The sequence below is a fragment of the Pseudorasbora parva genome, chromosome 7 (genome assembly GCF_024679245.1).
Source record: "Pseudorasbora parva isolate DD20220531a chromosome 7, ASM2467924v1, whole genome shotgun sequence".
NCBI lineage: Eukaryota > Metazoa > Chordata > Actinopteri > Cypriniformes > Gobionidae > Pseudorasbora > Pseudorasbora parva.
Window position 1 is genome coordinate 6117843 of NC_090178.1, and position 24812 is coordinate 6142654.

At 36.5% G+C, this 24812-nt stretch overlaps 1 protein-coding gene across 5 annotated transcripts in view; it reads right to left on the reverse strand.

The window, feature by feature from the left end:
* Positions 1-17834, reverse strand: part of ubr5 (ubiquitin protein ligase E3 component n-recognin 5) — a 79990-nt gene extending 62156 nt beyond the window's left edge. For 3 of the 5 annotated variants that reach the window (XM_067447855.1, XM_067447856.1, XM_067447854.1), the window contains exons 1-9: positions 17607-17834; positions 5967-6011; positions 5771-5852; positions 5338-5414; positions 4107-4226; positions 3055-3325; positions 1888-2047; positions 1637-1786; positions 456-667 (exon numbers count right to left, since the gene is read on the reverse strand). In XM_067447855.1, the coding sequence (XP_067303956.1) occupies positions 456-667; positions 1637-1786; positions 1888-2047; positions 3055-3325; positions 4107-4226; positions 5338-5414; positions 5771-5852; positions 5967-6011; positions 17607-17668 (1179 nt within the window). In that variant the 5' untranslated portion in view covers positions 17669-17834. The remainder of the gene's footprint in view (positions 1-455; positions 668-1636; positions 1787-1887; positions 2048-3054; positions 3326-4106; positions 4227-5337; positions 5415-5770; positions 5853-5966; positions 6012-17606) is intronic. The other 2 variants (XM_067447857.1, XM_067447858.1) reach the window with 2 other exon arrangements.
* Between the last annotated feature and the right edge of the window lie 6978 nt (positions 17835-24812).

Sequence of the window (24812 nt, forward strand, 5' to 3'; positions counted from 1 at the left end):
CGCAGAATACAGCATTGTTGTGCATTTTATACGGTTGATGGGCAAAGTATTCTTTAGTGCATTATAAAAAAAGTAATAATTGATCATACATTTTTATTTACGGTATTTTGAGGTGCCCACAATAACAATATCGTCCATATTCATTACCGTGATATATCGCATTACACATGTCTACACAAGCCTCATGTTGTTACAAACCTTTATGCAGCGCTTTCTTCTGCTGAAGACAAAAGACTGTTTGTAACAGTTTCGGTTTGCATTGACTTTCATTGTACTTTTGTCCAAATAATGGAAGTCAATGGAACCCGAAACTGTTCGGTTACCAACATCCTTCAAAATAGCTTTTATGTTCTACAGAATAAAGTCAAACAGGTCTGAAACAACACGACCCCTTAAAATGCACCACAGTAATTAGACGTCTGGCATTCTAGAATAGTGAAGGCTTAAAGGCCCACCTTATCAGGCCACCACTGGAGCTCTTCCCCCAGAGTGACAGGGCTCTGCAGCGGCACACTCTTCTTGTCAAGGCTTGGTTCTCCCTCGCGGCTGGTGGAGCCACGCTCCGCATCGAACGAGGCTCCATCCAACCACCTCCTCTCACGCAGCCTCAGGACCGACTCCCGCTCGCGGAGCAGTTCCGAGTCTCGCTCTAAGGGGAGAAGGAGAACTGGTATGCAATAGGGTCACACCAGTGGGATAACAGTAAGCCACTCTCTGGGAAAGACCCTTGGAATAGTGAGATTTCATACAAATTAGATAGTGACTATTATATGTAAGAAAAATTTATTCTGCTGTACTTCTGTGACACCAACCACCAGAAACAATTCCCCATTGTGCCGTAAATGACACTGCTGGTGAAAAGGATCCATGACCATTTTGGTGATGGCCCCTATCTTAAAAATGACTGGGCTACATATAGACGCTATGCAGGCTAATAATTGGCTTTGTCAGCTGCTGGGTCGCATTAGCAGCGGAAAGATCTTGCTGACTTTGCTGAGATAAACTGCAAGGTCTTATTGGTAACTGTCTGCACTGCAGGGCCTTTCGCAGAGGGCTCATTAGGGGAAACGACGACTATAACCATGCAGGACAATTGGACACTCTCAAAGCACAGACACTCTCACACACAACACAAACATGCAGCAAGGCATCTTGAAGTATTTGATAGCCATGAATGCTGGTTTATGAAAACATTTTTTAAACATAATTTGGTTAAATTATAGCCGGCTTGTGTTATTTGCACATGATTCAAGTAAAAATAAAGTGGGACATGCCCTAAACTTATTAAGCAGTGTTATTAAGTTATTAAAGAATAACTTGACGCAATGAAATATCAGTTTTATAATGATTTCTATCGTTTTAAGTGCTTTGTTTTTAATTCAAGTGTCTCATTATATGAAGCTGATTTTGCATGGATAATTTGTTCAACTCAAAAGTAAAATTTTAAAACACGAAAATTCTCACCCTCCTCTTATGTTTCAAATCTGAATGAATGTGTTGCAAGTAGTGAATTTATATATTAAACTACACTGTTAATGAACAACAAAGTGGTTGTGGCACAAGCAGCACCACAAATCTTGCTGAATGGAGTCATAACACTGAGTGTATGCAAGCATGACTGCGTTTTGGCCTTTACCTCGTGAGGAGCCAAGACGAGACAATGAAGAGCGTCGGAAAGAGGGGTAGCCAAAGTAGCTGATGTCCTCTGAGAACATGGCGTCTGCATCAATGATCACGCTGGGGTGAGCGGAGTGAATATCCGCATCTAGAAGGGACATCAAGTCTTCTGTAGAAGTATGAAAGATATTGTCAATGTCAAAGGTATTGTTGTTTGTTAGAGGTGAACATGTCAGTTTAAACTGTGACTCATATACTGTGTCTGTTTACCCCCAGGTAAGTAGGACTCGCTGGCAGTGTCATCTCCATCATCTCCATCCTCATCATCTCTGCTCAGTAGGTTGTTTACAGCCAAGTTGACATCAAGGTTTGTGCGCTGCAGCTCTCGAATGATGACACTTCTGGATTTTCCCTGAAGAACCACCTGGGCCTGGTTGGAGAAGCAAAGCCAATCGGTTATGAAATTTCACAGCAGGTCGTGTGTGTGTGTGTGTGTGTGTGTGTGTGTGTGTGTGTGTGTGTGTGTCAATGTATGCTAAACTGTGTAAACGTTTGAAACAAATACTATACTTTTATTTTTATTTATGCTACTCTAAGATGCTATTAATGTGAAAATCTATATGAAACTTATATTGCAGAATTTATATTTTTAAATCCTTACACAGAATGTTTAGCAAACATTTGTGTTACAATTATTTTCAATAAAATGGCTTTATTATCGAATCAAAAATATATAAAAAGTTTATAACCATGTATTTTATATTAGCTCATAAATAAAAATGATTACATATTTTCATTTGTTCACTTGCCCATTTTACTACATTAAATATTTTAAATATAATTTGTAACAATGACTTATGAAATAAATATTCTGAAAATATTTATTCTGAAAAAAATTATAAAAATGTTTAGCATTTCATTACAAACACACACATTTATATGTAAATTATAAAATATATAGTAAAAAAAAAATATATATATATATATATATATAAAGTTGAACTGTTATAATTCAGCTAAATTGTCCAGCTCTAATAGCACACACAGTTTATTATTTTCCTGAGTAATTTAGAGTCTTGCACATAAAACAAATATTTCTGGAAATGGGCTTATAGTGTGAATATTTTCAGGGGAAACTTTTACTGTATGCAAAGAAAAGCATATTTTCAATAAAAGGGCTTTATTATCCAATTAAGTAGAATAATATTATTTAGTTGCAGTCCTGGTTGTTTTGCTAAATAGACGTAGCATTTTTGAAACTTTTTTTAAACCATGTCTAAACTTCCTTAATTCAAAATTAATGGCTGTTGAGTTTTTAAAAAAAAATCATTATGTAAACATTACATTTAAGTTATTAAACAGACCCATTGTAAGCACATCCAGCTTATACAGTATAAGTCAGAAATAATGAACCGGCCCCTTGAAGCAAAACTTTACCTGAGAGATGAGCTCCTCTGGGATAACGGAGGCTGGAATTACAGGCTGTGGCTGGCTGCCCAGAAGGCCGGAGCCTCTATCTCTGCCAGTGCGGATCACGCGGGTCTGTCTGCGTGAATCTCGGGCTGCTGTGGAGGACCGACCTGAAGATCCTCCTCCTCCAGCACCGCCTCCACTGCCCCCTCCACTCCCGCTGCCTCCTCCTGTGGCTCCACCACTACTGCCCCCTCCTCCGCTGCCTCCACCATTTACTCCTGAACTCCAGCGGCTCCTGTCAAACACACCAACAATCAGGATCAGTGCACGGCCAACAAGATTATCTCTGTGTGTGATACTGAACTCCAACACACCATGTTTAGGGACCAGTTTTACATGAATATGAAAGAATCAGGACTAATGTTTTTTTTTTTTTTTATATAGTCTCTTTAAGTCTCTGAATAAAACTTCAATGTAAAAAAAAAAGTTACCAGTTTAAAATTAATTTGCATGAGGCCTCAAATTTAAATTTTTCATTCAGATTTAAAGTTTCAGTAAAACAACATGTAACATTTCAATAATCTATGTTAGTATATATAACAATGGATATAATAAAGTTATATAATATAAATTTAATAACTAAGTATTTGATATTAGCTCAAATTTGTTCACTTGCACATTTTACTGCATTAAATATTTTAAATCTAATTTGTAACAATGACTACTAAATAAAAATGTTTCATTACAAACACACATCAATTTGTAAATTATGAAATGTATAGTAAACAAAAGCTAAAAAATATCAGGTTGAACTGTGTTATAATTGAGCTATATTGTCCAACTCTACTAACACACACAGTTTCATTTTTTCCTCAGTAATTTAGAGTCTCACACATAAAACAAATATTTCTGGAAATGGGCATAGTGTGAATCTTTTTAGGGGAAACTTTTACTGCATGCAAAGAAAACACAGCAAAATCATCTTTAAACAGATTTCTTATTACCAAAGGCACCATCTCGTGTGGCTGCCAACGTTACCTGATGGCTGCATTTCTGATAGCCCTGCCACAACTTACCCAAGGGTGTTGCCTGCCAGTCTGCCCAGTGTGTCAGAACCAGACAGGAACCAGGGCGGATCACTAGTCCTGCCTGGCCTGGAGCTCCTTCCTGCCCCTGAGACACTGCTCAACTTTGAACTGGAAACAAAAGATGGGAGATCAGTTACAAACTTATAGTCCCACATGTGGGACCATCACACAGCCTGGAGACCCCAGGCCTACGAGCCAATCTGCCCTTTTGTACTGTGGGGCGACTAACATGGCAACACCCTTGGGAATCAGAACTGACTGCAGCTCATTCCTCAGGCAAGAGCTGTAGGAAAGGCTGGCAGGGAACTGCTAAAAAATTTCCCCTAAATCATGTGCCATCAAGCCCGCTAAAAATTTTGGTCATACAAACACTCTGGATTGCTTGCGGTTCACAAATGGGGGTCTGCACTGGTGCGACAAAGCTTCAAATCACAGAAACAAGTCAAAGAGGAACACTAGCCCACCTGCTGTGTTCAAGCAAAACATCACAAACCAACCAATGCAATGGGCAGCAGACAGAAAAGCGGCTATAATGTTCGTAACAAGTTGTTTTGCCATTTAATTTAATGTTTAAATGCTCTTCTCAGAGTTGAATTCTAAGAGTAACAATAAATTAATATTTTAAATTTAAAAAAATCACATATTAGCTCTTTAAAGTCTGTACCAGCAAATAATAAATAATTTATAAGCTAGCACAAGCATGTATTCTTGGTTTCCTATGTTTCAGTAACAGAACAACATCGCTGATAAAACTAGACAACAAAAGGTGGCCAAACCTCAATAAAAATGTTCAAAAGCACCTGAAGCCTGTAGATTCAGATTTACTGAGTTGCTTCCATCTAAACCCCAAATTTCACACTTTTTTTCAATAAGAATATAATTCAAAAGCATTTCCTCCATGCAACTATAAAAGGCTGTGTCTGGGATAATAACTGCATTGTGTATAGTGTGGTTATATTTAAGTGCATTCAGGTTAGACTAACACAATAATAAAAATTCCTGTCTTCACACCAAAGCCCACAACACAACCTTTAATCTAAACAAATGAGGTGGGTTGAAAATTAGGCATACTTTTATTAAAAGAAAAATTAAGACAATATAGTAGGTCAAAATAAATCCAGAGCAATCATGACCAAAGGGACAGATCTAATCTAGAGTTATTTTGCATGCCAGCTCAAACATGCATTTTTCATGTGTCTAGCGGGTATTCTTCTCTCACCCATCATTGCCATCGGGCTTGCCGAGCTCCAGTCGGTCGGGCTGGACGGCAAAGCTTATCCTGCAGATACGTCCATCCTAAAACAAGAGAGTATATTATTTTCCACAATACTCTGTGTTGATCAGACACAAACATTTATTATTTATTCATCCTCCTATCATTCCAACATTCACATTTTTCTTCAATGAAACAAAGCAGAACAATAGAAGTAAAAAATCAATAAAAAAACAGTAAATGCATGACAAATATGGTCACTGTGACCATACATTTTATAGAAAAGAAAAGAGCACAACCAAGCAGACTGATTTGGTGCAACATGAGTACAAGCAAATGGTATATCATCCATATTTGGAGTAAATTGCTCCTTTAAAATAAGGAAAAAGCCTAAAGCGATGAATGATATAAAATAACAAAGCTGAATAGAAAAGGTTACCTCAAGGAGAAATCCCGCATGATTTGGTCCAACCACACACTGCTTAAGTTTGGCCTGCTCCAACGGAATTAGGTGTGGATGACTGCCGTGTGGACAGAGAAACATTAGCCAAGTGTTTTTACAAAACTCAATACTTTAATGTGGAAAGAATTCTAAGACCACTGGCCTTAAAATGTAAATACTTGATAAAACATACCTGTTACAGTTGTATTTGTTGAGCTTTTCTGACACTTCACGGAGCCTGTAAGAACCAAATGCATGCGATTAAAGACAGTCTGTTGGAATTATAAACAGACTCAATATCCACAGTAAATGCCCAAAATAATAATGTTTCAACCCAAATGCACAACAGCCAAAACGTCTGAACTGAAATTGGCCAAAACCTTTGGAGGACGACTGTTACGGTTGAATAGAAAACCGTAGGACAGAAGAAGGAACAGTTTATGGCTCATGGTCATAGGAATTAAATGGCTTTGTAGGTCATTTTATCCTTCACTTTACAATGCAAATTATTATTTTTTTAAAAGGGGGAAACCAGAATTCTGCACATCACATTTAAACCCTTTTTTAATATACATATGAATGTCAAATTTTAGTCGATATTCGATTATGCGTTCGAACATGACATGAAATATCTGCAATTGAACCATAAATAAATTATTTGGTTTTTAGTGTCATGTAGCACATTTTTTTACAGTCTACAGATGCATTTACATGGAGCACTGTAATCGGTTCAAGAATCCAATACGAATGAAAAGGCCCCATATAAACACCTCTATCGGAATAAAAATGCCCAAACCGAATGAAATTGTAATCGGTTTGAGAGGAGTGGGATAAACCTTTTCATGAACTGATAAAACTAAAAATTTCAACCTGACCTGATTACTTTTGAGTGTGCGTCCCTATATGAGGTGATATTCAGCGTGCGCCTTCTCCACTAAAGACCCTCTTATCGTAGCTTATGATTAGACCGTTTGTTTTTATTTTATTGTTTGCCATCTTATCCAATAGAGGGCGCTCTAAACCTATTGTAGCATAGGCCCATGACCAAATCAAACAAATCTGTGCACTCCGAACGAGTGTTCTCCACTAAACATCTTCAATAAAAAGAGAGCCACAACTAATCCATATCAAGTTGATAGATTCGTTTTTTTAGCAGACAATATAGAGAAATTAATACGGGTAGGCTATAGGCCGTACTCCTGCTGCGGTTTAGATACTCGTAGATATTCGAATACATTGCTTGATATTTGATATCCATTCGAATTAGATTTTTCTCAAAAATGACAGCCCTAGAACCCATTTGTAAAAAGCAATTTCAAAAAATGATACTTCACTGAATCTACAGGGCTCTAGACTCATTCTTCCCACTGGTCACACTGGTGCGATGAACTTTCTCAGTTGGTTGCATTGACTTACAATTTGGTTGCAATCTTTGTATATGCTGGTTTTGCAAGTATTTTAACTCTAAACATTTAAGTTTCCAACAAGCCTTAAACTGAAAGAATTCATTGCTAAAAAATATTATTATTACTCAGAAGTATTATTGCAATGGGTTTTATTTTATTGAAGTATTGGTTACATGCTTGTCATGTGACACCACCGCCACAATAGCGCTGTATGGCAGAAATCATATTTTTTTTATTCAAAACATTCACAAACTTGTTGACTGTCATCAAGTAGCCTACCTGATATTTCGATTCTTAAATATATTTAAGTGTATATTTTGTTGTTAAAAATGTACCATTATGATGATCATGTTAGTTGATCTATAATGTGCCGCAGTTCAGAGAATTTACAACAAGTAAATGCATCCACTTCTCCCGAAATACATAAAAAGAAGTTGCCGGTGAACTGGGAGAAGAACAGAGTAAACATTATAGTTACTTACACAATGAATGATATGAATATATCACCCTGTCAACTTATATTTGAATGGATTGTTGCCGCTTCCATAGACATCAGTGTGTACTTTATAAACTATAAATGTATTGTTTTCCAAGTACTTATGTGTATTTAAATGTCTAAAACCAAAAATAAACATTATGTGGTTTAAACACTGAACAGTTTTCATAAAGCACTTTTGAGCATGTACGTCTCTGGCTCAGCACCAGTCAAAGTGCAAACTCCCTTTTGAATATAGCAGTTGTTCATGTTTTAATCACACCGGCGCGATCATACTAGGGCTGTACTAGAATAATCGAATAATCGAATATTCGTTCGGTGAGGTGGCATTCGATTTTCAGTTTTGAGATTCGAATATTCGTTTTTTTTTCCCAACACGTGACTTCCGTAGCGGACTCATTCTCACTCATGCTTGAAATAATAATAATAAATAAAAAATAACACCGCAACATGTTTTCAATAAAAGCATTGCGCATTTTAAAGATTTAAATTAACAAAAAGTCAGAATAAGACAAAATAAATCCCTTATATAGAATAAAACTAACTTTTGTGTCATTTTAAAAACAATTAATTTATTCTTATTCAACTGTTTATAAGCATGCTACCGTGTTCTTTATTTATTACAGTTTGTTGAAATCACTGTGTGTTACTAATTTAATTTCTGTTTTGGGATTCATTTGTTTTAAAGAAAGGTTCGTTATTAATATCTTATTAAAGTTCTTGCTCTCAACAGACTTTGTGTTTTGTATCACTTGTGCACTGTCTGTTTTCGGAGCATAAACCTGCCCGTGTAATGCGTACCGGAAACTGTTCTATTTAAAAGATTATTAAATGTTTATTAATATTTAAAGAATGTGTGCCACCTGATCATATTGCACAAAATGCAACACTGCACTCCACTGGGTCTGCCGCAACACATTTACGATGCCAAAGAGTGAAACGTGAAGTCGTGAAAGATGATACAAATGCAAACCGACACTATTATTATATATTTAGCCCCACCCACCGAAGCTTCGAATATTCGATATTGATTGCCACCTAAGCTTCGAAGCTCAAAAAATGGCATTCGAAACAGCCCTAGATCATACACATTAAAGGGTTAACAGAGTACATGCAACAGCCAGGTTCCAAAACAACCTGAACATTATGCACTCGCCCCAATGTGTGATATTTAAACTCGCACATTATCAAAAAATTAATCTCATTTGCCATGTAGACCTCTGACCCATCAGAAAGTTAAAAAACAAGTTACTACTTAGTTATAACTAGGGCTGTCAATTAATATTTTAAATTCGAATAAATATTCAAATAGTTTTTTTTTTTTTTAAACGAATTTCGAAGGTGAAAATTAATATTCAAATTTAAAAATAAAAAAAAGTGGGGGAAAAACCCTGCCACGGTAGTAGAGGCGTGGCTGTCTGCTTTGGCAGTGAGCGCACGCATGGGGGTTCAGGGACAGGTCACAGGACAGGAGGCGCACTGTCACTGCTGAAAGTTGACACGTCTTGCAGAGAAGATGGCAAAAAGTGCAGAGCCCAACTCAACCGCGGCAGAGAAAGCGATTTTAACTCCATAATCTAAAAAGCCATGTCTGGAAGTCTTTGGATTTTGGTCAGTAGGAGGTAAAAGTGTTGAACCAAGAGATAAAGTTATATGCAAGCTATGTAAGATACAGTTAGCATAGCATGCCTAATTTTATTTAACATTAAACAGAGACACTAAAGTGTAGGCTACTGTACTGACTGAAGAGATATTGCATGAATAATGGGTAAACGCACTACTTTCACTGGTTTGATTATTTACCGTTTCATGTCAAGAATGAATGTTTACCCATGTTTACCACAGCCGAGCTCGCTCGGAGCGTTCAATATGCTGTAAAACTTCATTTAATATTCATAACATTTGTTTCAATCACTGAATGAAGCCTGCTATATTTGGGACAAGAGTCGCAAGTCTCGCGACCTTAAATTGCTTGCCCAAAACTCGTTTAGCACTCAAAGTTTGTTCATTTAAACCATTATGTGCGGCGAGAGAGAGAGAGCTCTGTGCTCTTGGCCATTAGTTAATTTACTTGTTTTTGTGTAAGTAGTACGTTGTCAAATATGTAAAAACTTAAATAGACTACCTATACAAGTTGTATAGGTACAAGTAGTTATGTCTTTTTGTATTAATTTGTCCTGTTATTGAAGTAAAGCGTGTGCGTCATTGACAAAATGTGCACCCAGATGTTCGAATATTCGAACGTCATTTTTTAGCAATTTTGACACCCCTAGTTAGAACTTGTCTCATAATTTGTAATAAACAACACTCTATATGATTTTAGAATTAATCAGCATAATTATTTGCAAAATCCATCATCAAGTCTTAAAATGCTCCCTTAAAGCTTTTAAAACGGAGGATATTTGTGCAAAAACAAGCAACTAGTACATCCGTTATAAATAATCATGCCTAAAAGGGAAAGCAAACCAAAACTCAAGTTTATGAGGATACAACAAACATAAAACTCAGGTAATAATAAAATATAAAAGACAATAAGTGGATTAAGCCGCAACAGTGAAAGGGTCCAAAGAAATGATCAAAGGCTCCAAAAGAAATCACCTCTCAATCAAAAACCGATTTCATTAATTCAGGCCACAAGATAAAACCAATGATGATATGTTTAGGCCCACTCCAAACAATCAGACATCATTTCAGCAAGAAAACCTTTGGTACAAGTGCACACTTGAACCGCCGCATGTTGCAGCTTTCACATAATGAGTAAATGCAGATGCACAGCAGACAGTGACATATGAAGAAAGAAGAGATTTGCAGCCCGGTCCAAATTGGCAGAGGAAAAAAGATTTATCTCAGATATTGGCCAATTTTAGCCCTTCAAGCACTTCTTAGACAAAAAGTGTGTCATAAGCCAGCTGTAAAACTGCATACCAAAGCCTTGTGAACTGACTAAATAGGCAGCATTTTAAGGCAACATAGGATAACATACACTGTGTGGGGAGCACCAAATATATATATGGTGGAGGGATGCTGCCTATGAAGTACATTCCAAATAAATCCCTAATGAGGTTTCATTTCAGATGGGACACTGCCTTAGTAGGCAGTAGACAGCAAGGCAGCTCACTAGGATTTGGACCAGATCCAATGTCTTGCTTGGCATACTCAGCACATTGGTACAGCAACAAACCAATAAACAATACATGATGGAGACACTTCTAGGGCTGTCACTAACAACTATATTGGTAACCGAGAAATCTGATTATTATTTTTGCCAATAAATCCTTGTAATCTGATCATTTTTGTGGTAATAAAAACAGACCTAAGGCATACGATAGCCTGACATGCATATAATAACAATGAGGCTAAAATACGTCAACTCAACCCATGTCCATCATGTATTACAACAAATGCCTGAAGAGAGCACCAACAGCCTGCTGACTGTTGTAGTCACTTTATGATCAAATCGTTGTTTAATATCGCTTAAACAACATTTCATTCAAATTTCCATTTAATCTCTAACATTTAGCCACTACTTTGCGACAGAAATGCTACAGCCACTTTAATTTCTTGAACATGTGGACATAAAATCATGTTAAAACTTTTATTTAAAAATTTCTGTACATATTATAAGATATTTAGAAACATATTGATGTATTCTCTAGATTTGGTGTAGGTTTATAAATTATTTACCTTACAAATCTGATGAAATGACGCAGATTGCATTGTGTATTGCCAAACGTTAAAAGCAATCCGAATTTACAGCAAATGCAGAGATGATAATATGCACTCCATGCATGTACATGACAGCAGACAGTGCAACACGAGATGTTATGAAACGAAAAGCTCGTTGTCAGACTTTATATGTTTTACCACACGCACATTTTTGGAAAGCCGAAAAATCCCAGTACTATAGACACTGATTTCGTGCGGAGAAGCATTTACTGTGTGAATGAAGCCACTGAGACAGACTTGCTGTATTCAAATGCATATATAGGCTATTAAACCCAGCACACGTTTAATTTAATTTCAGTCTTTGTGAATCACAATAGCACTGTGCTATGTTATTGTGCTATGTTGATTTTTTTTAAATGGTTAATACTAGGGATGCACCGAAATGAAATTCTTGGCCGAAGCCGAAACCGAATAATAATGAAATGCTTGGCCGAAGACCGAAGGCCGAATACCGAACGCGGTGTTTCGCATTTTTTCCATTTATTTGGCTTTTTTTTTTTACCATTACAATAATTAAATAGTAAAAATTTGCTTTTTACTATTTTGTGTTGCTTTTCAGAGAAATAAATCAAATAACAAAAATACAATTTCAAAATATTTATTTAACACTGAATTTTTTTTAACATTCCAGCAGATATTATACAAACTAAGCACAACATAACTTAAAATAAATAATTAGTAAAATAAAAAAATATATTTTTATTTGGCCATCTTAGAAGCCCCCCTTCTTGAATAGCTTATGTTAGGCCTATAACTGACTGCTGAAAGAATGTAACTCTGTATGTCTACAACAACTAATGTGCATTGAATAGTGCAAAAAATGTGGATGAACCCACAACAAATAAATAACTGTCTTAGACATAAGCCTACTTAGCCTACTTCTTCAGGAAAAGTGGCAGGTTCTTCTTTATGAAAAGTAGCTTCTCTGCTTTCTCACATGAAAGTCGGTTCCTCTTCTCATCGATGACATGAGCACTAAATTTCAGCACTAAACAGTGCTTCCACACTGCTGACATGTTTGCTGCATAAAGCACGCAGCTCTCACTCTACGTGGGTTACTTTTTGATCGCGTCATTAAAAACGTCATTGTTCGGCCAAAATTATTCGGCCTTTTTACTTATTCGGCCGAATGCCGAAAGTGCTTTTTTTGGCTATTTTCGGCCGAATAATTTCGGTTGCCGAATATTCGGTGCATCCCTAGTTAATACATTGTGCAGGCTTAGAAAACATTCTAATAATGCGGTTCAAGGATTCTCGTCTGTGGACACAGGCAAATTGCAATTGATGATTTTTTTTTTTTATTGAATACTTAAATTTATTTGAGGAATCGTGACAGTACTAGATACCTCTGAACATATTTATAACATATCCATTGAACTTAAAGACATGGTGTTTTTAAATAATGAAAAAATAAAAAGCTTAGTTTGCAGTAAAATTATTACATACTAATTTGGGGTATGCACGAATAGTCGAATAAAATAAAAATACAAAACATTTTGCTTTGCTGGCCGTAAATACAGTGAATCCATGATAAATCCCACTAAACTCAAAGTATAACTGAATCCACTGGGTGGCGCTATGTAGGCCTGTCGCGATAGTCGATAAATCAATTAATCGCACGATAAAAATTGCTGGATAATTTTTCCGGCCGCAATAATTGCCTTTTGCATGCTTTTTTGTTTTCCTCGTCTCTCTCGTTGACTGCGTGCGTCTCGTCCATTTGGGGAGGTGTTTATACTTGAAACGCAGACCGGGTGCGGCGTGATGGGACGTCATTCTCGGCCAGCAGATTGGTCTGGACCTCATGTATCTCCGGTTGCCGTGGGTTTTGTGAACCGTGCCGCCACTAATATGCTCCTAAAACACAATCCTCCGTTGCAGCTTTCATCCATTTTATTAATTGTTTATGTACTTATTTAAATGCATTTTTTTAAACAGACTGAGAGTCCATGCTTTATTGTTTTTGTTCATTTATTGTGGTTATTTCAAATGTTTTCCATTTTTAGTGTTAAATAGTCTTTAGAAGTTAAAGTTTATTGATCTTTGAAAAGGTGTACCTGCATTTTTATGCCATTATCATTATTTTAGATGAAAATGGTATCAGAACGACAATAGTACCGTTTATCGCAATAATTGCTTGGCCAATTTATCGTCCAGCAAAATTTGTTATCGTGACAGGCCTAGCGCTATGGAGCACGTTAATAAGTTGATTGTATTTGATCACAATGTCGCTGTCTGCCTCGCAATGATTGAAACTACTTAAATGAAAATTGAAAATGATCTTACAAAATATAGTTACGTTTGATTAAACTAATTAATGAAACTGAGTTATCATAATATCATGCAGTTATCACAATATCATCCAAACACCAGGCGAATGAGAAGACAGCTGTCCATCACTGCAATCACGAGTGCACGTTAGCATAGCTTTACCCAGAGCGAGCGTGAAATAACTTATATGATAGTAAAATGATCTCGAGACAAATGCTTCCTTTAATTTTTGTCGAGGGTTTACACATAACACCGTTATCTTTTTGTCTCTGCAATGTCTGTCAGCGGAGTGCGTTCTCTCACCAGAGAATAATATCATCCACACAATATTATCATTTTTGTCAACATGAAAATCCTGGAAATATAAACACGATAACCATATTCTGACTCAAGCATATGTACATTCTGCATAACTGGCGCGGTCTGCTTTATTATCGCTTTTTTCGCTCACGCTGCTCGAGCTTATGTTTTCCTTAGGCCTGTATTTTTTGTTTTATGTTTTGAACTGAAAGAAAACTCAAGATACATTGTAAAATTCTTGTGTATATTGCCTAATCATAAGTTTGTTCAGATTCAGAAATGGTGACAAAATCTTGAAGGAAAAAAAATTACTACTCATTTTCTCAAAATAATAATTTAAATAAACAAATATTTATTTAAAAATAATAATAATAATAATAAATAAAAAAACATTGAGCCCAAATATTCGACTACAATATTTTGGGAAAATGGCCATCCCTTATACTAATCATCTAAATAAACTAATTGGTAATGTCTCCAGATCATCTCATTTTAAAACAGTATGAACCACTGATCAGATCCTCTTTTCAAATGACCTCTGCAGATCAATTCAATATGAAAACAAGAGTAGTCCTTAAATGCACTTAACAGCTTTGCTGAGAAGAAGAAAAAAAACGGAAAGAAGCCAAAAACTCTTTTTCCACAATATCATAATGTATGGTACACCCTATTATGCTGTAAGGGAAATACTCTGAAGAAAGTGGGGCTAAAAGCAATTTATTGGCACGATTGCCAAAGCAACAAAACATGCATACTCAGCCGCCACCGCTTGCAAGCTTTTCAATGCATGTACTTTCTTAGACAGACTAAAAAGGCCAACATCAGCATAGACCAACATAGACCAATACACATACCACAATGTGCACACAAAATATTCTTGCGCAGCAGCCACAGAGATCATGCTGAATCTAGCTTGAAGGGGACACGTGTGCAGAAAGGTCCCTCGTTTCCTGTCAGTGCTGAGCGGCAGAAAAGCCTTCAAGTCACGGTTCATTATTGCAGGACATATCAGTGAAGAATGAAAGTCTCCGCATACAAGCTGAAACGTTAATGACTAGTGCAAGTATACATCCGGTCTGGGGATCACAGATAGTAAAGAGCACATCAATCTACACAGTGATGAGAAATGCAAGATGGCAATATGTAGCAGAGTGCTAAGTTTACTAACAAAAAGGATCAAAATTGCATTTAGTCTTGATGCAGTACATGTTTTCCCTTTGTTGGAAATGATTATCATTTGTTGCTGCACAAAGTCAGCATGAAACGGTGTTCACAACATTTGAAATGTGGCATATTTCCATGCACAACAAAACAAAATGGCTTACAATTGCCTAAATAACACCATTGACCGTATTAAAAAAAGACAACACGCCAAAATATAATTAGTATAGGCCTACTCAATTACTCAAAAGCCAATCACCCTTGCATGAGTAGCTAACGCATAGGATTTTATAAACTTTATACACAGCCCAATACAAAGATGCAAATTATTGTGTATGCTATCTATAAGAAATTAACTCTTTTTTTTTGTATTGCTATTTTACTATTTATACTTACGAAATATGTATTCACTTACATTTATTTTGCAGCCCTGCTGTATTATTTACCGTAGTAATATATTCCTGTCTTAAAGCTACAATATGTAATTTGTCACCGCTAGAGGTTGCTTATTCAAAACAAAGATGTAGCTTGATGATGCCTGGATTTTGCAGAGCTTTTATTATGTCGCAGATGACCGCGTCTGCTTTTTCAACTCATGTGTACATGGGGAAACTCAGCGCTTTTAATCATATTTCACACAATATTTGAGCGTGTTGAAAGTTATAATGCTACTCTGTGCGTTTGCTGAGCCGCTACGAGACACTTCTTCACACTGCAGCGAGCTAGATCAATATTAGGCATGGTAAAAAATGGTACTCGCGGTAAATCAAGAAAACCAGATTTAAAAAATAAGACTAACTGTTTTGAGCTTTAGAACAATGATTAGTTTTCTGTCCATAAAGGCCTCCAAACAGTTGCTCACCTGTCTAATAAAACAAATTATATATTAAAATATCTTTGGTGTTTCCATGGATTCAACAAAATAAAACCGGAAATTGAGAGCAACGTAGGTATGTCATTGATAGGGGACGCACAGACACAGTCCGTGTCCTGGTTAAAATGGCTTATTTTTCAGAATTTAAACATTCTTGGATAATTTAAGTACACAAGTCAACAAAATACATAACATTAGTCTAGTGGTTTTTGGATATTTAAAATCCAAAAATCTTACATATTGTGCTTATAAGGATAATATTGCAATTCAAATGTATTTATATAGCACTTTTCACAAGACACATTTACAGAATACATGTGTCTACATTACAATTTAGAGTGATCTGTTATCAGAGATGACCGTAATGTACAGTTCTAAGATAATACAAATCATGCAGTTAGCTAGCATCTGTATTCATTTAAGAAACAATAAGCTCTTTAAAGTAATTACAACAAAAATTATTATAATATTAAATCAAATATTCATAATGCACATGTGTATGTTGTCTTGTGTTTTAATATAGTGTCAAAAGGTAAAATTATCTGTAGCACCCTTTCTTTGATGGTACGGCCTGATTAGAGATGGCTCTCATTAGGCTATACATTTCCAAAACTGAGAACAAAATGGACATTTTAAAGGGATCTTTGGTGGTCTAGTATCAAACTAAAGTGGAATGATTGGAGACCTGCATTGGGAAAACCCCAAGAAACATCATTAAACACCAGGAAAAAAAGGCCAAAGAGAATCCCAACACCCATTTTGTCCAAAGATGCTTTCAGTGTTACTGGCCATGAGCTGAACACATGGATTCCCAATGCAGCTGTCATCAGCCATACCAATCACCTCCATGACCAACTGCATGGAATAATTCTGACTAGTCAAGTTGCCTAAATTTAGTTCGTTTATATCATTTCAAATGTAAAATTACCATTGTATATCAGTGACGTTACAAATAAAGCTTTTGGAATAGGGCTTTTACATGGCACGTGTCATAACAAAGAAATAAACACTGCTCAAGATCTATGAAAACAGAACACAAAACATTGCAATTCTTTATCTAGACCATCTTTAGCCAAAAAGATACGCGTTTGTACACAACTGTCATAACGCACTGATCAGCGATCCAACCGTTGATATGACACAAACCAGGAGGGAGACCGTCAAAACTGCGATTGTGATATAATTTGCACCAAATTTATGAGGATAAATTAATTAAACGGATGAGCTCGCGCAGTGCTAACGGCTAACCGGCTAACACGAGAGGATTTTATTTGCCAATTCTGCTCACATTCATTCGGCGTAGCAAAAAAAACTCAAGTTAAACTTCCTAAATAAAGCGTACGTTTGAAATAAAACTCTCTATTTGGTGTGTAAAAGTGTGAATTTATCGCAGTTCCCTCTCTTTTCACCTCCCCATCCCCCAACCCGCATTGTGTCTTCAGTCAGCCGGGCCTCGTTATTTTTAGACCCAAATGCCCAACCTTGAGCGTTTACAACAGCCCTAAAATGCTCTATATATTTTATTAACACTTTTTGAAAGAACTTTCACCTCATTCAGGGGTAAGTACTGAATGTAAACCGCTTCTTTCTTATAAATACCTGTCATTAAGCTGGTCTTCGGTCCCGGGTAACGGGTGAACCACGAAGTGAATGGACGTCATGGGCTCGGTCCCGGGTAAATTATTTTATGGGGGGGATTTTTTTCTTTCCTTTACGGGTTAGGTTTGAGAATGTGTTTTCTTCGCCAAAAGCAACCGAAGAGCTGAAATATACAACCTCCTCATCCACATGCCGCCATCTTAACTCTGTTTAAGCTTCTTTGGGTCTGTAGGAAAGGATGCGCGTGTAACGGCGACGCTGATTGGTTGAGAGAAAGCATGTGTTGGGGAAGCGGATTGGCTGGGAGGGATAAAGACAGGGAAGAGGGGCGGTGTGAAGGGTTTATTTCCCATGTGTTGTCATTGTGTTGGCGTCGAGTGGAGCATATAGGATCTGAGTCACTGTAGTAAATTCACGGTTATTGCCGTTATCTATCGAGGTTTCAGTCACATAGGCAACAACATCATTCTTTTGTAAATCATAATTAAGTAAATCATAAATAAAATCCATATTATGCTATACTAAGTCACAGTTATGAGTTTAAAAGTTGAAATTATGACACAAAAGACATACTTATTACATAAATGTAGAAATTATTACTTAAAAGTGTTTGTGTGTGTGTGTGTGTGTGTGTGTGTGTGTGTGTGTGTGTGTGTGTGTGTGTGTGTGTGTGTGTGTGTGTGTGTGTGTTTGAGACATGACGCTCCCATATGAATGAAGCTGCCATGCCCACCTCACTTACAAACACACACACCTTTTTCACCTGTAAATGTACTTTGAACTCAGAGGTGAAACTATATTTACATTGAATTTACTGTGTCAAAATGTAACTAAAACACAAGTCAAATAGAACTGACGGAGTGAAAAGAAAATTGGCTATCAAGAAATTTACTGTATTAATGTTATAATGTACTTTCGCACACTGATAAATCCCCTAATCCTTAAAATAATAAGATGGGCTCTACTGAGATTTTAGCTGGTAATGGAAATTGTGATAGCCTACATTAAAGGTCAGTTGAACCTTCTTAATGTAGATGTTACGTCCTTTCTGCTGTTCTAATATTAATATCACACAGGAACTGCAGCTAAATATGGTATAAGCCAAAAAGAGCAATGCTGTATATTTTTTAATGGAAAAAGCAAAGTATATTTTCATTAGTGTCTTAGACTTGTGGACCGCTGTACAAATATTCTGCAAAGTGAGATTGAGTAAATGCATAGCCAGTAAATCAAAATCTCTGAATCATTATTTTAATTGTAAAACACTAACAAATGTGTTTTATGTAGTAGGAAAGCTGCTTGCCAGGGTAAATATATCATGTAACATCCAGCAGGTGTCAGCTTTTTCCTTCTAAATCCCTTTCTCCTGAAATCACATTAGGCTACTCTGTTTTATTTCACCTTGATTACAGGACAACTGGAGAAACTGCTGCCTGATCTTACCCTCCCTTCTTTTGAATGACATTATGACCAATAAAAAAATTAATCCTTGGCCCTATTCTTAAATACAAATGTAATGATTGTTCTGTCTGTATGTTTTTAGTTTGTATTTATTTTGTGTTATGCACTTTGAATTACCATTGTGTATGAAATTATATATATATATATATATATATATATATATATATATATATATATATATATATATATATATATATATATATATATATATATATATAAATAATTTGAAAATATATATATATAATTGTATATATATAATTGAAAATATATATATATATATATATATATATATATATATATATATATATATATATATATATATATATATATATATATATATATATATATATATATATATATATAATTTGGGTACGGAAAGTTTTCAGATCCCTTTACATTTTTCACTTATATTGCAGCCATTTGCTAAAATCCTTTAAGTTCATTTTTTTTTCTCATTAATGTACACACAGCACCCCATATTGATAGAAAAACACAAAATTGTTGACATTTTTGCAGATGTATTAAAAAAGAAAAACTGAAATATCACATGGTCCTAAGTATTCAGACCCTTTGCTGTGACACTCATATATTTAACTCAGGTGCTGTCCATTTCTTCTGATCATCCTTGAGATGGTTCTACACCTTCATTTGAGTCCAGCTGTGTTTGATTATACTGACTGGACTTGATTAGGAAAGCCACACACCTGTCTATATGAGACCTTACAGCTCACAGTACATGTCAGAGCAAATGAGAATCAGAGGTCAACGGAACTTCCCCGAAGAGCTCAGAGACAGAATTGTGGCAAGGCACCAAGGTTAAAAAAATATCTGCTGCATTTAAGGTTCCTAAGAGCACAGTGGCCTACATAATGGAAGACGTTTGGGACAACCAGAACCCTTCCTAGAGCTGGCCGTCTGGGCAAACTGAACTATCGGGGGAGAAGAGCCTCGGTGAGAGAGGTAAAGAAGAACCCAAAGATCACTGTGGCTGAGCTCCAGAGATGCAGTCAGGAGATGAGAGAAAGTCAACCATCACTGCTGCCCTCCACCAGTCAGGGCTTTATGGCAGAGTGGCCCGACGGAAGCCTCTCTTCAGTGCAAGACAAAGTTTACTAAAAAACACCTGAAAGACTGAAGATGGTGAGAAATAAGATTCTCTGGTCTGATGAGACCAAGATAGAACTTTTTGGACTTAATTCTAAGCGGTATGTGTGGAGAAAATTATCACCTGTCCAATACAGTGAAGCATGGTGGTGGCAGCATAATGCTGTGCTGTGTGGGTGTTTTTTTAGCTGCAGGGAGGGACAGGACGAGGATGAATGTAGCCAAGTACAGGGATATACTGGACGAAAACCTTCTCTAGAGTGCTCAAGGTCTCAGACTGGGCCGAAGGCTCACCTTCCAACAAGACACTGACCCTAAGCACACAGCTGAAATAAAGAAGGAGTGGCTTCACAACAACCCCGTGTCTGTTCTTGAAGGGCCCAGCCAGAGCCCTGACTTAAACCCAATTGAGCATCTCTGGAGAGACCTGAAAATGGCAGTCCACCAACGTTTACCATCCAACCTGACAGAACTGAAGAGGATCTGCAAGGAGGAATGGAAGAGGATCCCCAAATCCTGGTGTGAAAAACATGTTGCATCTTTGCCAAAAAGACTCATGGCTGTATTAGATCAAAAGGGTGCTTCTACTAAATACTGAGCAAAGGGCCTGAATAGGACCATGTTATATTTCAGTTTTTATTTTTTTAATAGATCTGCAAAAATGTCAACAGTTCTGTGTTTTCTGTCAGTATGGGGTGCTGTGTGTACATTAATGAGAATTTTTGTTTTACTTAAATGATTTTAGCAATTGGCTGCAATATAACAAAGAGTGAAAAATGTAAGGTGGTTTTATATATATATATATATATATATATATATATATATAGAGAGAGAGAGAGAGAGAGAGAGAGAGAGAGAGAGAGAGAGAGAGAGAGAGAGAGAGAGAGAGAGAGAGCATTTCATATACACAATGGCAATTCAAAGTGCTTTACATATAAATTAATTAAAATAGTGATAACAAATGCATAAGAAATAAGTGTGTACCATGCGTAAAAATTTGAAACAAGGATAATTAAAACAGTTGTAAAGAGAATTAAAAAAATAAAAATAAAATGTGATAAATATAGATCCCTATCTGCCTGATTCTAAATTCGGGCACCCCTATATCTGAGCTGGAAGAGATAGTCAGGTTTGCAATGTCTTCTGGACATTACAAGTCGGTCCAAGATGGCCTCCTGTAGGGGACGTTACCTTTGCCCCCGCAGGGCCTCCCCTTTCTTGAGTCCGCTTCTTACACACAAGCAGAATGAAGCGAAGCAGCTTTCCTTTTCCAATCTCTTCCAGTCAGACAGCCCTAACCAAATATAATAATCAACAGATCTATAAGAAATAGAAATATACAGTTGTAAAGATAAGAACAAAGGTAAACTAAAACAGTGTAAATATATATATATACAAAAAATATAAATATATACAAAGTGTATTTTCAAAAGGTCTGTTTTCTGTGCAAACTAATTCTATAAGTTCATAATTCATTATACAAGCAAGCACTGACTGATAAATAGTTTTATAATGTCTGATGAGTTTGGAGAATACCTGACAAGAGATCAGAGACCATTCCTCCATACAGACTAGATCCATGCTTCTTCTCTTCAGTTCAGCCACACATCTTCTATAGGGTTTAGCTCAGGAAACTGGGATGGTCAGGGCAGAAGCTTTATTTTGTGCTCAATAACACATTTGTGTGTTGATTTTGATGTTTGTTTTGGATTGTTGTCCAGATAGACGATCCGACCACGCCCCATTATAAGATTTCTAGCAGAGGCCGTGAGGTTTTGATTTATCATGATACTATGGATTGGAACAAGATGTCCAGGACCGCAAAATAAAAAAATAAAAAAATAAAAGTCCCACACCATTAAAGATCCATTTTTCATCCTTGTTTAATCCAATCCCCTCTGGTGGGATTTTTTCATAAGAATTATGAGTGCCAATAACTGTTGCCAACATGCATTGGAGAAAAACATTTATTTCATAATGATGTCCCACCTACTTTCAATGGTTTTACTTCAATGAAAGGTTAGAATTTTGCATTGCATGTTTTGTCAAAGATATTTGAACAATTATTATCTGGATGCATGCATGGTGAATCATTTGGGAAAAACAAATGACACCAGTAAAGGACATCAAAAGATGACAAATGCATGCTTTGGAGCATAAAATGTTCAGGTCTCACACATTATCACTCTTTATTCTGCATATTTATTTATTTTGTTCATTGTTGGTTATTGGTATAGTGAAGATTGCTGATTTAATTTAGGATAATGACATTAAATATCTGTGTAAGAGTATCTTCAGTAACATCAACACTCAAGGACAATCGATGTAGACACGTACAGTCTGATGCTATTTTAACCAAAACTTTGTTTAGTGAGTTAAAGTGTGACTTTGTGCAAACACATCACATACTATACTGGGAATCATGTGGGTGCATGACTTTAGTGCACTTTGTGCTCGGATGAGAATCTGCAAACAGGGAAAATTCAGTGGGCTAAAAATAGTGCGCAGCGTCAGGATGAAATGTGCTCCTCCAATCCTGATTGACAAGTCGCTCCATCTGCGGTCTGAAATGTTTGTATGACTGATCATTCAACAACTGATTTGATCTCTGCTTGTTTCTCATTTCAATCTTTTTTGTGCATAATATAAAAATCAAGATTTAATGTCCATGTTTTTATTGTCACTTATTTGTTTTAAATAAAGCCAGCATGTAACGGAAGTTGTGATCTTTCATAATTTGTGACGTATATCAGAGATCCTATTTCCGCCTGGTATTAAGATGTATTTTGGTCGATTGGATCACAATTAGACGATGCTAAATATATTGGGGTAAAAAACGGTCTAAAACATTTTGAACTTTCGACCACTTCCAGAGGTAGTCGAAAACGCATTTAACCCGATTGCTTTTGTAGTGTAGATGCTCATGTGGTTGAATGTGTTTGAACAGCCACAAAAGACCGTCTACTATCCTTCTACTGACTTAAGGCGTAAACATAGGAAGTGCGCTAGCCAGATGGGATTTTTGGGGTATGTAAATTGCGCAAGCTTATTTTGTCCATTATATCAAAGGATCTGAAAAAGCCCATATTTACCCGCCCATAGACCCTCCCCTCGAAGAAATCAGAAGTGGTTAAAAGTGGACAAAATACTTTACAAAATAATTTTCCGTATATTTATTTTTTTGCAGGTGTCTGTACACTGTAAAAAATATATATTTTAAAAAAAGTTATCTGGTTGCCTTAAAATTTTGAGTTCATTGAAATTAAAATTTTGAGTTAATACAATGAACATTTTTTGAGATTCGACGACCTTTATTAAAATATTATTAAAAGATTGTGTAAGCATATTGGGTAATTGTGTGTGTTTTATTTCTGATGACGCAGTGAAACATGCCAAATAGTGCTATTTTCATGATTTATCAAATTTTTTATGTGGTTCAGATACAATAATATTTTGAGTTTCTATTTATTAAACACATTTCCTTCATTGTAACAACTCAAATTTTTCATTTCAATAAACTCAAAATTTTAAGGCAACCAGGTTTACTTTTTTAAGTTAAACCAACAAAAAACATTTTTTTTTTTTTTTACAGTGTATTTAGAACTATATTGCGTTCTATGTTAGGGTTAACGGGAAATGTCCGCAAAATTACTGGACAATGTCCAGGCAGGTAATGAACTGCCAGTACGTTATTGACGGATTTTTTTTACTGTGCAGAACAAATGTAGGGCGGGGCTTGATTTTGTCCATGGGAATTTGATTGGATGGTCGTGGTTTGCTATTGGTGGAATTCATGTGAGTGAAAGGTTTCCCCGCCCTCGTCATCAGAGAAGAGATGTCATGTCGCTGCAGGAAAGAGGGGAAGTTATTTTGATTAAAGATGAGGCACATGAATGTGTACCAATAAATAATTTATAATAAATTCTGCAATATTCCATTAAAAAAAAGAATGGTCCATTTTGATTTCATGGTGACTTAAATGCTTATTAATATCTGCATACTTTGCTTAGCTTGTTTGTGTGGTCACAAGTGTAGTAATATGATCGCCAACTGAGAAGTCACCAAAATAACTCTGTCTGTGACACATTCCCTACACATCAGCTTTTATGCCATTGAGTAAAGTAGCTACACGAGCAAAAGTGCATTTGGCCTCAGCCCGAATGCTCTAGATTTACACATGCTCATACAAATCTAGGGCAAGGTTCAATCCAGGAATTCAGGCCTCAGATGAGATGACCCGTTAATGCTGGAGAAGGAAGCCTTGGCACTATTATACAATATTATCAGGAATATAGTTTGTGCAGATTGTGCCTCAGCGGTTAGTAGGTTATGCTTTGGCCTGTTGGGTAACTGTTATTTAACAGCTTACAAGCCTTTTTAGGTCTCGCAGACCTAAGCGTGAATAAAACATGAGAGTAATATGAATCAGGTTCAGCAGGGATCGGCTTGAATATCCGCACATCAGTCTCAGGACGAACAGCTGACCGACTGTGTATCATCCGCACACAGTGCGCGGATCACCCACTGATCACGCTCCGATGGGCTCTCCTCATTGGCTAACACTCCGCACACCTTTGTCGACGATTGGCTGGAGATCAAACCACGCCCACCACGGCCCCGCTCGGTTTTCTGAAATATGTG